This window comes from Ixodes scapularis, unplaced genomic scaffold (assembly GCF_016920785.2).
Source record: "Ixodes scapularis isolate PalLabHiFi unplaced genomic scaffold, ASM1692078v2 PGA_scaffold4__175_contigs__length_147842914, whole genome shotgun sequence".
Lineage (NCBI taxonomy): Eukaryota > Metazoa > Arthropoda > Arachnida > Ixodida > Ixodidae > Ixodes > Ixodes scapularis.
Window position 1 is genome coordinate 18343376 of NW_024609879.1, and position 17536 is coordinate 18360911.

General features: G+C 45.9%; 1 protein-coding gene across 2 annotated transcripts in view; it reads right to left on the reverse strand.

The window, feature by feature from the left end:
• The window catches only part of LOC8028096 (protein O-mannosyl-transferase Tmtc3), a 328600-nt gene that overhangs the window by 13662 nt on the left and 297402 nt on the right, over positions 1-17536 (reverse strand). For both annotated transcript variants that reach the window (XM_042293455.1, XM_040214192.2), the window contains 6 exons: positions 15491-15628; positions 14591-14684; positions 8951-9085; positions 7142-7224; positions 4346-4418; positions 3495-3581 (listed from right to left, as the gene is read on the reverse strand). In XM_042293455.1, the coding sequence (XP_042149389.1) occupies positions 3495-3581; positions 4346-4418; positions 7142-7224; positions 8951-9085; positions 14591-14684; positions 15491-15628 (610 nt within the window). The remainder of the gene's footprint in view (positions 1-3494; positions 3582-4345; positions 4419-7141; positions 7225-8950; positions 9086-14590; positions 14685-15490; positions 15629-17536) is intronic.

Here is a 17536-nt window from a genome sequence, read left to right on the forward strand (position 1 = left end):
TACAAGCAACAAATACCACAAGATATGTTTAAACACTAGTTTTATATTTGCCCTTATTTGGTATTAGAAGTACTGTAAGTGTTAATTTCAAGAGTATTGAGTTCCGGAGCACAAAATGGTCGGAAGCTTGTGCCACCTGGCCGGAAATTCAAGCCAGAGTAAGTCAAACCCGTTTATACCTAACGTAGCGATGCAGGAAAGTTCGTTATGCATGTTGAGAAGTAGTGAAAGCGCACAATAAAGACGAATACGAAGACGGAGAGGCAAACAGGACGAGCGCTGACTATCAACTGAATTTTTATTGGAAAATAGAAACAGCAAAAGTCACAAATATTGCAGAAATGTGACTAGTCAGCAATAACTCAGCCACCACACCCGTTTTGCCGTTTCCGTTTTCCAATAACAATTCAGTTGATAGCCGGTGCTCGTCCTGTTTGCCTCTCCGTCTTCGTATTCGTTTTTATTGTGCGCTTTCACTACTTTTCACCATTTATATCGAACTCGCAAAAAAAGTCTACCAGTTCGATATAAAAGTTTGAATGAATTCGACTCTCAAAAATCCACTTTCTGCTGAAATATTACACAATGAAGTAGACTTGCATCTTCTGCTGCTTTTTCTTCATTGCATTCGCGATAACAATATTTTTCTTCGCTATCGATGGACTCCAAAATGCCTCGCTGCCTTCTATATTCGCGCATTGGCGCCAAACTATGTCGAGAGCACGGAACACGCCCAAGCAGGAGCACCTTCTCCTGCACAGCGCCGTTTTGCTCTGCAAGTTGGCTTTCCCCTAAGACATGTGGCTGCATTGAGGGAAGCCAGCGAAAAACACAAGCTAGTTTTTTTGTTTTCTTTTTGGCAATTGTGTCAATTGTTTGGAAGAAAAAAAAAATAATATTCTTTTTTGCGGACGGAGCGGGGAGAGGGAGCACGGAGCACTCTGTCTCCACTCCCTCCGCAAAAGATATTTTTTTCTTTTCTTCCAAACAATCAAAACCACCGCCCGGAAAAAAAAAAAAAAAGAAAAAAAGCCAGCGTGTTCTGCTGGCTTTTTCCCAATGCGGCCCCTTGCGTTGGGGGAAAGCCAGCTTGCAGAGCAAAACAGCGCTCTTGGCAGTTCGATTTATCGGTAGCGGCTGCTATTTTTGTTTGATGTAACCATAGTTTTTGCTATATATTATCACTGTAACATTACCGTGCAAAAAAATTGTTCGATATAAGGAATAATTCGATGTAAACGGGTTCGATATAGTCGGGTTTTACTGTATTTAGAAAGGTTGAATAATTTTCTATATTGTCTAATAATTCAATATTGTCGAATACTTAAATTCGATTCGAAGTGAATGCCGAATAAAACAGAATTCCCAATTGGCTATTCGTAATAACCAAATATTCACCTATCCCTATTAGACATTAAACCAGGGGTCTCAAACACGCGGCCCGCGGGCCGCATGCGGCCCGCGACTCGCTGGGTCGCGGCCCGCAGGGAACCGGCTAAAGCGCGATCCAAACCAACGCGTCTTTTTGCGGCTGTAGGTCGTGCGCGCCCCGGATGTGACGTATTTCGTGACGTTTTTGCTGTTTCCGGCGCGCTTTCTGAGTCAGAACCATGCGGTTTGGTTTGGACGGTGCCAGCTTCGGGCGAGCGCGCACGCACGCACGCAGGCACGAGCGCTTTCTGGCGGTGAAATGACGACCAATCGAAATGCAGCTTTGGTCCCGAGCGAGTGTCCAATGAAAATTAATCTGTGGGATTGTTGCGCTAATTGCGTCGGCGCCGCTGCCGCCGTCGCGCCGTCTTCGTTCCTTTGCTTTCGTGATGGCGTTTCGTGAGGATCCCACGTACGAAGCTGGGATTGCTGAGCTAATGAACCTTTGTGTGGTAAGGCAGTACGTCAGCAATGCAAGAACCGTCAACATGACTCGGCTGACTACTTTGGCGGGTGCCTGTGAGCAGTACTTGAGTATCAGCAAGAAATGCATGCTGTTGAGGTCTAGAAAGACGCTCGGCGAGTACGCCATCACTGCCGGTCACCTTCCTCTTTTCGGTCACCTTCCTCGCGTCGGAAACAGGGGAAAGTTCATAGATGCAGCAATACAGGCCATACCGCCATACTCGCAGGCAACTGCGAAGATAATCTGCTTGCTGCGGCTGCGGCTGCGCCACTGCGCTGGCTGCGCCAGGACGGTGAGGATATGCGGAGCATGCCCTCCACCGATTGGCCGGGAGACAGGAGCGCCCCACTACGTCACAGCGCGCTTCCGTGCACGTTCAGAAAGAAGTTGAAATCATCGAACTTTTTTATGCGCGCCCGGAAGGAGCGAAGAACGGGAGCGACGTCACGAAATACGTCACATCTGGGGCGCGCACGACCTACAGCCACAAAAAGAAGCGTTGGTTTGGATCACGCTTAAGAGTCCCGGTTCCCATGTCTCGAGCGCACGCGCCATCGTGATCTCATCTCGCCGATTCATTTTTGCTCGAAAATTCGCTCCGCTTTCTTAACGTATCCATAAAATTATTTACTTATCTTTGTTCATTTGCACTTTGCTTCGCTTTATCGTTTGCTTCCGAGCTTTTTGTAATGACAACAATGGCGGTACTAGGCTGCAAGGGCGAGCTCCTCGTTGAAGGATGCATCTCGGATGCGCAAAGTCTAGATCAGTAGGAGCAACTGCCGAAGATGAAGCTACGAGCCCAGAATTCTCGGCTTAAAAAAGTATCACCATTAAAAGACAAGTATGGGTGATGTAATAGAAATCATCAGGAAAGCAAGAACTGTCAAACTACTGATTGTTTTTAGAGACATGTTGAGCTTGGTTAATTCTTGAAAGAATTGAGCAACGAGAATGACAGTGTACTTGCTCTCTTGTTCTATTAAAAATAGAGCACGTTGGCGGGACGGCATCATTTTAATTATTGTTATCACATCAGGTCAGGGCCCAAAGTAGTCTTATAAACAAATCAAAAGTAAAAAAGGCACTGGCAAAACTGAGTTTACAAAATACATAGAGCACGAGGTGTGTTCTTTTTTAAAATCCTTTGAACCCCCCCTCTCTCTCTCTTGCCCCCCCCCCCCCCCTAAGTTTGGCCCCCGGCCTTCCCACTGTCGGCGATCTGGCCCCCATGCTCAAATGAGTTTGAGACCACTGCATTAGACGGTAGACGCAAAGCTAACTGCCTGTGTCTCTACTCGCCGTGAACACGAATGCCAATTGCCAGTATTCGTGTTCATTACTGCCTCTTTGGCACCCAGTGCTATCACTGCTTCTTGGGTCCAGTGGTAGTGTCAGGCTCACAGTCACGGGGTCACGAGTTCAATTCCCGTTGGGACATGTTTAGAATTTTGTTTTTCTTCTCAATTATGCATTCTTTTATACAGATTGTCCTCCAAAGTACACTTTGCAACGGTCTCCGTGACGTTCCATCTCATTTTCCTCGTCCGCATTAAAACCGGCCATGGCCAAGTTCGGTGGCGGCTGACATCCTCACCTCGTGACCCGGGTCCAGCTCCAGCGCCTTATTGAAGTAAGTCAGGGCATCGTCCGGCTTGCCTTGTTCCAAGAACACGACGCCCAGCTGCCAATGTCGAGGGGAAACAGAGTCAAGGTGCACAAACCAAGCACAATGTCGTTGACACCTCCCAGACAACGAGGCTGTATTGCCGGAGTTTCTATGTCACCTACTGGAGGTCACCAAGGGGGCATCAACCACTAGTCATGTGTTCCGCTAGACTTGTGCCCCCACTGATCCGACGCGAGTTCCAGTCAAACGCAACGCTTGGGTTCGGTCTGCGCCCGGCACCATCTTCCAGCGGAAAGTGTCTGGTACAACGGCTTTATTTTTAGCAGACGCTCATTTCGCTCGCTTTGAAAAATGAGAGGGAGGTGAATATTAGGCAAGTCGTGAGAAGCAAAAAGTCCTTCTGCTGCCGATTATCCGCGACAATGATTTATATGTACCATAAAATACCAAGCGAGCACCCACTAAAAGTTTTGAGATAATCTTAAAAAAAAAAAACGACGGAGAGGCACGCGTTAGGTCGGAAGTTGAAAAAACGGGGCTGCATTTCTCGGGTGCTTTGTTGCAAATGCTTCTCCTACGAAGGCCACGTTCTGCCGACTAAGCCGAGACAAACCTCTTTCACTGACTCTACCCTCAGTCGTAGCAATGCACCCAACACGTTACGGCGTAAGCAAAAATAATGGCGCTTCCGGCGCAAAAAGTGCTTTCGAGAGTATTTTAGTGCATTGCTTTCAAAGAGTGGGGCGCGTCTCGACCTAATTTGCCAATTATTGCCGTCCCGACGACAATTGTGGATCCAAGCGCGTGGTCCGACTCACGTTGTAGTGGATGTCGGCGTTGGTGGCATCCAGCTGCAGTGCCCGCTGGTACACTTCCTGCGCCTCCTTGGTCCTGGACAAAGTGACACGGAGTTCAAACCACACGCTCTCATCGTACCGTTAAGGGAGTATTTGCAGATGCACCGCATTGGAAAACCACTGAATTCGTACTAACACCCGCAAACTAAAGCCACTAGTTAAGTTATGCTTAGAACCTCGGCAGTACATACACTAACTGTCTGATGAGCGCTGTCGTTTTGTTGTCTAGTGCACAGTGCATGCAACCGGCGATCGCTGTGATTAGAAAATGTGACTTTCTGGGCTTTAGGTACCGTGTGGGGAAGTCGAGGCAATATCGTTTTGCTCTGTCCCAAAATGTTTTAACAATTGTGCAGGCTGGGAAACCGGTGCGTTATTTGCCCGCTGCACCAAGAGATGGCACCACAAGTTACAACCGTAGCTAACTCGATCGTCCGCAAACACGTCCACCATTGACCTTAGCAAGTTTGCTGGTCTCGTTTCATGCAAGAAAAGAGCTATGCCTCGATATTACGCCACGTAAAATAAACCGCCTGGATGCACGTTCAGTGAAAATTTTAGCTCTCCGTGTGGAGGTATGTGTCGAGTTTTCCGGCTCATATTATGGTGCCAGGATCCGTTGTGGAAACCCACTATGTAAATATACACCCAGGTATTTCAGTCTTTCAATATAAATGTAATGAACTAATGAAATATCCAGATGTAGGTCATTTTTCGGGACTGTATTCATAGAGCCCACAAAATATGTCTTGTCCGGTTTGCTCGAAAAAGCTGGACGAAGAAGCAAGCGCACTGCTTCGGGTTGCCGGCAGACGCAGCCATCGCTATCGGCAAACATTTGGCAGCATCGAAAAATATTTTTCTTACCCGGATTAAAGGTATGAGAGCGTACACTTTCATTTGAATACCGGAAAAAGTCGGCCAACGTGAGGAGCTATAGTTGCATGTAAAGCCTTAAAGGGAAGCTACGGAGCTTCTTGGAAAAAATGAGTTAGAAGTGAATTCTAGTGTATTTTTACCCCGTGAACCCGAATACCCAAACCATTTGCTGCGTAAGTATTGGTAAACGCGAGAAAAACGCGAAAGACAGTCGCTGTCCGTGACGTCATTGACGGCTCTTTTGGCTGCCCAAGGCTAGGGGGGCGGGGCTTCAGCCCTATTTTGAAATTGCTCTTGTGGCTCTCCGGCGCGTCGCATTGAAATATAATTTTGATATCTGTTATTCTAAAGGCCAAATGAACGCAATTCATGCGTTTTTTCTCAAATGTAAAAGTGCCCCATCTTCCCTTTAAAAAAAAACGCTACCCAGAAAAAAAAAAAAAAAAAAAATAAAGTTCTGCAAAAAACATTGATTTTGAAAAATTACATATTTACATCTACCAACATCTAGAGAGTATTTTCAGAAATTTTCACTAGTTTACACTGCATAGTTAATTTTTTATACATTATTTTCTCTCCACCAAAGCTAAAGAAAAGGTAGGGTTTGGAGCACTTTGAACACATTTTTCTCCGTTCCACTTTTTGGTAAAAATTCCATTTTAGTCAACCTATCGTTTGATAATGGCAATACAGGGAAGGCTCATTCTTCGCTTTTTTTGACTGAAATTTAATAAGGAATGCGGCTATGGAATGTTTTTGTCACTTTACAGATGTCTTTTATAAGAAATGTAGACATTTTGTCAAAGACACAGAAGACCAAAAAGTTGACCAATTTTGCAGAAGAGAAAATTCATAGAAATAAATTACTTTTTACAAAAAGCTTTCCGTAGCCGCACCTCCTAGGCATTCTGCTACATATCCAGCGAATAAAAATCTTGAATATCGTGATAGTTTTCCGACGATAGATTAACTAAACAATTGTGGGCGTGTTGCTGATAAAAGCTGCCCTAATTTCCTTCCCACTTAAGCGCAGACCGCATGGTGCGTTTTTGCTCGCGATTCAGGCGCGTCGGCGTCAAACTGACGTCATTTCCTGCGCGCGGGCGCGCGTTTTCGCGGGAGCGTTGGTTTCTAGCCGACCCAGAACAACACGCGCACGCCGAGGCGTCGAAGCGGCTCTCGCTCAATGAGGGTCGCTCGAACTATCACGTGATCCTGCACAATACGCTGTTTCGTATTGAGCACATTTCAAAGTGTTCAAAAGCATTTTTATTTTCCATATAAAAATTGAAAAGGTGTTTCTTGTGACACACAAACCCGTTTTATTTACTCATTTGTTCATTTAATTCTCATTTTGTAGTATTTGCGTCAACATTGACATCGCGTGTTGAGAATTCTGTTATCTGGCAGCGCTGATAACGCGCGGCCGGCGGTGCTTGGCTTTGTCTGCATGCGGGTGCCCCCGCGTCAGCTTCCGCGCGAGCGTTCATAGCACGTCGCGTTTTCGCGTGTAGAAAAACGCGCCATGCGGTCTGCGCTTTAGCCGACAGACATGAAATTTTGTTATGCACACTTCAGCATGGCCACCAGCCTACCCTGTAAATTTCATTAGTGTTAAGCCAAGGGTTCAAAAGTTCACCCTCCTAGGGGGTGTGTCCCCACAAAGTATGAAATGACGAAGAGAGGTACCGTTACCTACTGACATATTCCATAATTGAGAGAAGCTGATTTGGAACGCTTTATTTTCATCATGGATGTCCAAAAGACTGGCCATTCTTGCCACATTCTCCATGATGCAGGTTAGGCCAAGCTTGACAAGACATTTGACATCAATGACAGGATGCCCTCCTTCGAAACTAGGCTGTTCCTCGTGCTCACCTGTTGAGCTTGATAAGAATGTCCCCTCGGTTGATGTACGCTTGGATGTAGTCCACGCGCATGCTGATGGCTTGGCGATACAACTGCAGGAGTAGTCAAGGAGAGCACACATCCTGACGTGAGCCATTCGAATCTCAGTTCTCTCGGTCACTCCCTAGCTCCGTCCAGAGGCTTCTCAAAATGTGCTACTTTGCATTTTTTTTTAAAAACAGTTTAGAACATGCTTATTAATATAAAAGATGCACCGGAACTCAGACTGGTGCCTTTCAGAAGTGTCAACAAAAATAAATCAAAAAAATTTAAAGCCCTTCCACTTCACATGAAGATGGAGGACCAGCCAAGCTGTTATCTCTACGACATCTAGGACGATGACTAGAGAACGACATCTAGGACGACCTCAAGGGTGATGCCTAGAGGACGACGTCTAGGATGACCTCAAAGACGACTTCTAGGACGACCTCAAGGACGACGTCTAGGACGACCTCGAGGACAATGTCTAGGACGATCTCAACGACAACTTCTAGGACAACCTCAAGGAGAACCTCGAGGACGGCCTCAAGGACGATGTCTAGTATGACCTCAAGGATGATGTCTAGGACGAACTCGAGGACGACTTCTAGGACGATGCCTAAAGAAATTCCGCCTTTCCACTCTGGTGAAAACAAGAGTGGAAAGGCTGGAAAGGTTGCCAACATCTATGAGCGACAGCGGCAACCAGACAACTGGCCAGCAAGTTGTCTGTTTGCCGCCGTCGCTCACAGATGGCAGTAGCTGTCCGGAGTTTTGTGTCGACAACTGTTTGCCCGTGGACACAATATTGCGGAAACTAGCCCTTAACAGCTCCGCTGTAAAAAGAAATGACACCGGAGTATACATGCCCTGTGAGATGAAAAATGGCACGTCAGTCCATACAATCTGGGCCTAAATAAATTTTTATTTCATCATTACAAACAAGTACATAAAATCGCCTCGAAGTGGAGCACTGGTCGATTTATCGGTTCTGTGGCCACATCTTGCTCAGTGACACAAAACTTGCAAAGTTAAATTTTAGAAATCGCTTGAATTTTATTAGAACTAGAGTCCACACAATTAAATTCTTTCAAATGTTTAACATTTTACAGCTAACATAGTGAAGCTTTCCTTTTATGTGAAATAATGATTTAGATTTAAACTTGAAGTTTATAAAATTGTTATAAAGATATATTTAGGTAAAACTTTCATTTCATATTTACCAAAGTGCTACAATTTATTTCAAGCAGAGAAATGTATAAGCATTCGCCTTATGAAATCATAACTTTCAATATAATAAACATTTCTCTTGTTTACGTCCCTCACTCCATTCTCAACACTTTGTGTATCATACTTTCTGGACTATCGAACATTGTTCCTGCAAGAGCGATGATGTGTGACGTTACCGAATGTGAGTGTAATAATGCGAAGGTGGTAACCCTCCCCCTCGAAAGCGCACATCCGTGTGCTACACAATCACAATTTTTTTTACCACACCCACCTTAAAACAGCGCTTGCATCATTAAAAGAATTCGGTTACACACTGTTTAACTGGCACACATAAAAATCAAAGGTTCAAGAAGCTTTATGCTTATTTGATTTCAGTGGAAGACCTACATTTCGTGAACGCAAAGCGACAAGTACGTTCTGCCCAAAACTCGGCGCTCTGCAAAACCGTTTCTCTACGAGCGTTTCGAACCATCCTTCCGTGTGTGACCCCTCCTCCGCCAGTGAGGAGTTTGTGGCAAAAGAAAAAGAAGAAGAAAAAGAAAAAGAAAAAGGAAAGGTCGCTCTACTCACCCCGTCGGCTTCCTCGAGACGCGACCCGTTGCGGGAGATGAGGTTGGCGAGGTTGAGGAAGACGTTGAGGTGGTTGGGGGCAATGCGTGCCTTGTACGGCTCTCCGGGCCTGGGCTGGGGCAGCAGGTCCTTGGCCTGGGGACGGCGGCGGCAGGTGAGTCTCTACGCAGGCCCACGTTCGCAAGCGCCGCATCCTCATTCGCGGTCCCTCGATTTCCGCCCAACAACGTCACGATCGCATTGTCCTGCTGCCCTCCGCAACCCCCCCAGTTTTAGCACAGTGGCCCGACAGTCCACGGAGTTCGGCAGTCAGGAGACGGCTGTCCGAGCTGGCGAAAGAGTACTGCGACGACGGTGACGCTTGCCTACTTTGCCGGAATTTTCGCTAACAACCGCCGGCATTGCGGCACCCGACTGCACGACGTGCCAGTTCCTGCTACGCAATTTGTTGCTGCTTCGGGATCGCTTTCGATGAACGGGCAGCGTAAGGCGCTAAACACAACGGCCAGAGATGCATTCTAGGCACCATAGTCAAGCTGTTGTGTGCTAGACAGAAATCGGTATCGCACACTTCAGGTGCTGTGCACTTTTCTTTTTCTCCAAAAATGAAAGAGAGCTGCAACCCCATTTGCTGAGAATGCCCGATATTCGTCAGTACGACCTTCGATGCATTTGAGAAATCGGGCGGCGGAGAAGAGCCCACGTGAGAAGAGCTCACCGGAGACAAGCTCACAAAAACTCGCCGCAAAACCGTTAAAGCCAAGAAAAGCTGACTGACATTTTTGGAGGGTACGAAGAAAAGCTCACCCAAAGAATTTATGAATCGAGCATTTACTCCGCTGAAAACATTTGTTGGTCTGAAGTATGTTTGGATGCCATATGTGCATGTGGTTCTTCTGCACATCCCTATCAGATAATTTTTGTTAAGCGTGCCTCGTACACAGCCTAAGTGGTACGACGGGGATTTGAAAATAATTTCTATAGAATAGTAATTGAAAGATGGTTTGGGTAAAATATAACCAGTGCACCTTGTTGCAACTTGAGTTATTTCTGGATTTTGTACTACTGTAGTATTAAGTTAACTTTCATCTAGTGGCACACTTAAATTTAAGATATGCTAAACCTTCACATTTCACCATTTCTTTAAAAAGGTACACTTTCAATTCTAAGTCCTTCTAATCGGCAAATAAAGGAAGTTGATATTGCCTTCGTTGCGACTAAGTCAGAATTGGGTATGGCAACAGTCGGGCGAAAACAGTCAATGTGAAAGTGGACCAAGGGTAGCAATAGAGTGGCCTGCTTTGAAATGTGTACCGCCTGCTTGAGGAGTGCCTATGCGGAGAGCAAGTTCGTCTGCTTCTTGCGCAGGGGGTAGCGGTGACGTCAGAACGGCGAGCTTTGATTGGCTGATCGCGCCCCCCTATCTGAGCGTCGTCTGCTCCTTTGCAACATCGTCTGCTCGCGACATCGTCTGCGTCTGTCTTACGTTTCCTGCGACTTTCGGAAGTGCAGAGGCCAGATTCACGAAACGATCTTACGCCAAAAATGTGTGTAAGACAAAACTTTAGAACAAATTCGTATTCACGAAACGAAATTTTCGTAAGTTTTGCGCAGGTTACGGCGAAATCCTACGACAGCTCCGAAGCTGTCTTACGCACTTCTTACGATCAACTCAGCATGGCCGACAGCGTCGCGGTCGCGACGACGCACGGACGTTTATTTTTCTACGTGAGCTTCTGACGCGTCCTGACTTCAAGCAGCAAGAAAAAAGTAAAAATTACTTGAAACAGAGCACGACGAACAAGAACGCTGGATCCACAAACACCAGGGAAAAGCTCCAACGGTCACGATTCCACCGAGCGCGACCAAACGAGCTGGGCAGTTAGGCCTAGCAGGCACTCCGCGACTCGGCGACCGTCTGCCCACGACCGGCTAACGTGCTGAATGGAATATGCCCGCGCGACCCTTGTGAACCCTTCCCGTGTTATAATTTGATCGCTGACCTCAATTTTAGATTAAGAGGTCAATTTCTTCCTCTTGTTATCTCCTTGTTTCCGGAGGCAACGGTGACTCGCCGGTGAAAAAGCGGTGAGTCTCCGACAGACGCAGGAAAGGTAAAGCAGCCATCGCTTTGACTAGCAGACGTAAAGCAGACGACGTTAACTGCGCCAACCCGCCGGCGCCGTTAAAGAGTGAGGGGTCTCGCCGCACACGAATGGAGGGAAAAAGTATTTGGGAGGGAACCTGCGGACACTAACACGCTCACTCTCGGTTCTAAGCAAACAAACCTCGGCGCCCCGGGACACCTCGCCAGTGAGTCCTTTGACTTCCCTCCTTGATGCGCGTCTGCTAGTTGTTAGACTAAAACAACGTTATTCTCGAGTTATTTTGTCTGCCCTCCATTAAAGGCGCAGTCGAGTTCGCTCCGAAAGTCGCAGGAAAGGTAAGACAGATGCAGACGACGTTGCGAGCAGACGACGTTGCAAAGGAGCAGACGACGCTCAGATAGGGGGTCGCGATCAGCCAATCAGGGCTCGGCGTTCTGACGTGCCCACTACTTCCTTTCTCATGCGCAGAAGATGAAATCGAGCCTACTTGCGAGGCGTATAGGTTTAATTGCACTGGCGTAAAATCCCGTAAGGGCACCCACCCAAAATAAAGAGATAAACAGTGTATAAACATGAGGTGGACTATCTTTGAAGATGAGGCAGCGAAACTTTATAAAAAATTAATGATGAACACAACGCGCACCCGCCGCAAGCAACGTGTTATGGGAACTGATACCGCATGCAGATCTCGGACATGGTGAATTAGCGTTTCACAACGCGAGAAACGTGCGGGAATTTGCTACAAAATCCTGTGTCATGGAAAAGGATACTGCCAACTGCGGATGAGGCAGATTTGTGCTTCACAGTGCGATAAACAAGCGGAAACAGGCTAAACTTGTGTGCCACAGGAACCGATATTGTGTGCGCAGATCGTGGGCAAAAACATACGGGATCTCGCTACAAACTTGCATGTCAGGGAAATGATACTGCGTGCGCGGATCGCAGACGGAAACGCAGGAACTCGCCGCAAACTCGCTTGTCACACGTACTGGTACTGCAGATCACGCGGTTCATGTGATTCTTGTCTGCCTGACGGGAATCGGGGTTTGGGCAACCTTTCGGAATTTTAATGTTACGGATATTTAGCCAGAAAAACAGGATGGGTGATCTCTTAGGAAAGGGTGCCCTTACAGGATTTTATGGTGTAGTTATTAAAAGTTTAATAACCATCATGCATAAAAATTGTATTCAAAGTGACCTTTTCTGCAGCTCTGTCAAAAGATAGGTGAGTTTTCCTTTGGATCCGCCAAAAAGTGGGTGAGCTTTCCTTCGGTGAGCTGTTTTGCGTGGCAAGCTTTCCTTTAGGATTTGAAGGAATGAGATATGTGGGTGCAGCTTGTTTGAATGCTTTCTGGAGCACATGGAGCATTCCTATCTGCAGCATGTCTACGACCCAACTCTTCCAAAATACAGTAAAAACCCTTAGTGTGGTGCCAGGCACTTTTCGATCAAGTATCCTTGCCAACTATAACTGCAATAGCAAAATTATGATTAACAGCTAGGCCATTTCGTTTATTTCTTCCAATGATTTCCGGAGCTGGGCGACAGATTTTACGAGCTAAATTACAGTAGGGCGAGACAAGCAACTGGGTTACTAAGCCTGGCATGCACATCTTTTCTGCTCTTGGAAGTTTATTGCTACAAGGTTAACGATTACACTTCTTCCCAGAAAAATGTAATTTTTTAATTTTCAAGATGTGACTTTTTTCTAGAAATAGTGGTTCCCCATTCCCAGAGGGCTCAGATACAGCACAATTGTAGCAGTTTTAGAGAAGTATCTCTTGGAAAGACAAATACTGCACAATCCACTTTATTTGTACGGTCTCAATATTTTGCGAGTTTTGCGGAGTGTGAGGTTGGAGAAGAATTTGCAAGCGGTATATTTCGTGGCCTCGAGTGATAGTGCTATGGTACCACATTTACTCGCATAACGAACACACTCACATAATGAATCCACCCCCCACAACGGGCACCAATCTTTGGACTTTTTCTTTTCCCTCGCGTAATCAACGCACCTCCAATTTTCAGCTCCGCGAGTCTCAAATTGCGTCCAATTTCGCTAGCCACCAAGCCAATATTCGTTATGAGCGAGCTTCGTAGTGCACTTTGCCTTCGGCAGAAGGCAAGCGGAAAGCGCCCTAAAAAGGTTCACAATTTATAAAGCATGGTTACGGTGGGTGCGCCTCCATCAGTGGAGACGTGCCATGTGGCTTGCCGTGTCATATTGACACCTAATATAACATTTGCACAAATTTTACCCCACGTAATGAATGCAACCCCCCCCCCCCCCCCCCCCCCCCCCCCCCCCGATATATGTGTCAATTTTTCGGGGAATAAAGTGTGTTCATTATGAGAGTAAATATGGTATTCGTTACCACCAAGTAATATATTCGCGAGATTAATGTTTTGCAACATCTTTCTAATTGCAAAATTAAGGTCTTTGCGAAAACTACAAGTCATTTACACTAGCTCGAACTGTAATAGCAACCAGCCATGCTGAAACCGGAGCTCGGGCACAGAATCTGCTGGAGAGAGGATGTGAGTTTCCAGTCAAACAGGTTGCAGGCAGCTACGAAAGACCCTTTTCGAGCTGGGTTAGTGTTGTCTTCACACATCTGTTATACAGCCATAAATTTCCATTCCAAACATCATACCAGCGAACTGAGACCAGTAAAGTGACCCTTAGCTCAAAAGTAGAGGCCACTGCAATGCATCTGCATTGCAGTGGCCTCTAAGCTAAGAAGAAAAGCGGAGAAAACAAAGAAAGTGTGTATTTTTAGTCGGTACTGCATATTGCGAGGATTAAAGAGCAAAAAAACAAAGTGTGTATTTTTAGTCGGTACTGCATATTGCGAGGATTAAAGAGCCAAAAAACAATGGACAAGTAGAATGGAGATATAGACACCTTCACCCCAGGGTAATCTGGCTGGCCACTGTGCCAGGTGCAAATGCATTTCCAAATTTGCAAACACCACTATCTTAATGCAATGCCGAAACCAGACAGCAAGGGAGATACTACTGAAGGTTTTCCCGGAATGTGAAGCAAGGTGGACGTGTCTGTTAGCGCTCCCCGAGTTGTCCTGTATGGTCCAAAATAGTCTGAAGTGTGTGCATCAAGCTGTCATTTCTTGCGATTCGCGGGCATTGTCTCCATTAAACTTCCAGTCGTAAGTAGTGCACGGCAGGTACATTCACGATCCATGTAAAAGTGAATGAGCAATCACGGACTGCTCCGTAGGGGCGACGCCATGAAGCAGCAGGCATGGCGGCTTGAGTGCCTTATCTCGCGTCTTGCTGCGTTTAACTTGCGAAGCACACATGCTGCCATGGTTGAAACTTTGTGACGCCGCCCACGCGAAGTGGCTGATGATCATGCGTTCACCTCTATGTGGATCATGATCATACGTCTCCACTTGTCTGCTGCTTTCGGTGCTTTAACACTGGCAGTACACAATGTAGAGGCAAAGCACCAAGGGTCGTCTCTGAGAAGAGGCAGGTGTTAACTACCCCAAAATATTTACGAGGAACTCACCTTCCAGAATGCTTTCTCTGCTTCCTCATACATGAGGAGGTTGTTGTAGGTGCGACCGACGTTGATATGAGCTCCAATGTCATCTGGCTGCACACTGCACCAAAGTAACAGTAACACAGGTGGTCAGACATTGATAACATTAAAAAGAGTACAAATGAAAAGTGCGCAAATATCCAAATATAATTTTTTAATTCAAATTGAATACAAATAAATTAAAAAGGGTAACTGAATATAGAATTTGTGCCTAATAAAAAAGTAGCAAAAAGTTTAGACAAATACAACCTTTTTCAGGCCTTTGAAGCTACTATAATGCTGGCATCAGATTAAGCTTACTTCTAAATGACATAGCCCAAGAAATGCATAAGAACAAATAATTGTTAAAACTAAATGACAAGCAACTGGAGTTTAATAATAAAAATAAGACTGTTTATAAATATCAATAAAAAATTAATAAGATTAGAAAAATATTTCTGCAAGAAACTGAGAAAACTAGTAATTTTTTGTTGGGCTCTTCAAAATATTTTTTGAGAAAACCAACGGGCCGCAAAGACTCGCGAGACATTTCTTTGAAATGACATCCTACAAGAAACATATTTGCCTGCTGACAGAGAATACGGCTCACTCAAAATGAAGGATGGCTTAGAATAAAAATTTAGACCTTCCTAATACATTCATGGAAGTAATAAACGACAGTTGTTATCATTTTCGTGATCATGAACAAAAAAGGTCAAACTGTGCCAACATTTGTACCCGGCCTTTTACAATGCTGTTAGCATTGGTTTCTACGTGAATGAAAGGAAGCTTTGCCTGTTCCGAGTAACCTGTTATCGCCGAAATGTTGCCGACAGAAGGAGAAATGTGGGACACGTTCCAGTCCAAAAGTGGAGAGGAGTGGCTCACCTGGCAGCCTTGAGGAAGTACTCGAGGGCCTGGGCAAACTTTCCCTGCCCCTCAAGTGCATGGCCCACATTGTTGTACAGCTTGGCGTTCTGGCGGTTCACCCGGAGCCCCGCCATGAAGATGCTGTACTCAGACTCCCTGCAGTGCAGTTCAAGAAAGAAACAAATGTGACGTGCACACTTGCACACAAACATGCACAAGCCAGCAATAACAACCATATTCTGTGTGTTGCACTGTGTTAAAGGCAATTGAAAAACTACGTTGAAACAACATGCTCTGCTGCTCATTTGAAGTTAGCTCTGAAACAACAGAAACGGGCACAGAAAAGCTGCATCAAAAATAATGTTTCGTGTTGCGCAAATATTTAAATTTTCAAATACTAGTTCGGAATAATATGCTATTCAATATTCGCTTTGAGATAAACTGCGATATTCCTACTTTTAATGCAATAGCGTTTAGGAGCTCGTATCCCAGAAAATTCGGCATCGGCATCAGTGACGGTGTCAGCGTTGGTGGGACATGAAAATCCTGATTGGTCAATAAGTAATGGGAGTGTCTACATCCACGCGCGGGGATGTAGCCACGTCGGGAGGAGATAAGGCTCCATCCACGCACTACGTCACTTCCGGCGCACTACGATCAACTTCCGGTCTAGCCTCCCATTGTTTTTCCCTCTGCTCGGCGGCCATTGCACCTTGCGTTCCTGCCGTGCGCGGACTACTGTCTACTGCGCCTGCCTGGTCTTCCGCAAGCGGGTCTGACTTTCTCTGAAGTGTTCTTTTTATTTTTTTCTGTTTTCTCGGACAAGGCGTTTGGCCGTTTGAGTATTAGCACGGTCGCGCTCATGATGTGCCTCAAGTTTTGGTTGCCGGGGATTCGACGGTGAAATACTTGTCCTAGTATTTCCCATCGAATAACTGGGTGGCTGTCGAAGTGCGGGCGTTTAGTGGCATTAGGATCGAGGCTTTTTTTTTTTCCAACGTGTCTGACGCCCTGCTCGATTTTCGCACAAACAACACCAGCGTTTGTGTTAGCGCGTACGTTGACAAGTATCGTCGGCTGGCCGCTCAGATCTTGGAACGCAATCGACGAAGCAGATCGCCTTTTCTTCCGTCTTTCCGAGGCCGGAGAACAGGCTCTCTTCGATGGAGTGTCATCGTAGTCAGAGTGCCGAGATCTAGGCGCTGAATGATCGGCACAGGGACGTGAAGTGGCCCCTGCAGGACTTCTGCAGCAAGAAGGGCTTCGTGTTCATCGGTGATCTCATGGACGAGTGGCATCTGCGCATCAGCTACTGTTTTATTTGTCATGGAATAAACTGTTTCTGGAATCTTTTACCCAGTTTTCTCGATTGAATGCTCTCAGTATGTTTGTTATTAATGGGACTTTCCTCACAACTTTTATGTGATTGCGGGCGTGCGCGCAAGTCAAGAAAGTAGGAGCGGTGGGCACGTACTTGTCCCCTTCGATACACATAAGCTCACACTAAAACGCTTCGAACCAAGCCAACCACACACACGACGAAGCCTCTCCGCCTCGCCTCAGCAGCGATGCACACATGCATGGGCGGAGGCCCCGGAGGTTGGACCCGCACCGCCCGCACGCACAGATGGCACGCACGCCGACCACACGTGTGTGTGACTCCTGGATAACATAACTATAAAGCTATATATTGGTACTATTTTTATGATGCATGATATTTGCTATTAGTCTTAGAAAACAGTAAACAATTGATGAATTGTCTAAAAATTTGTAAGGTCATGTGACATAATAACTTTAAAACAACAATGAAATGTAACCTCTTTATTTTTATATCCTATATTTACTTATAAGAAAGCATAGTATGTACATAAAAACAAATTATCTTCTTATATTATAAGCCACGTGACCTTTTGCGTGGATGGAGCCTTATCTCCTCCCGACTTGGCTACGTCCCCGCGCGTGGATGTAGCCTCGGCCATAAGTAATTCATTGTTTACTTACAATGTTTACAATTAATTCATTATTTTTTTTTGTTAAGTTTGAAAGTAAAGTAATAATATTAGC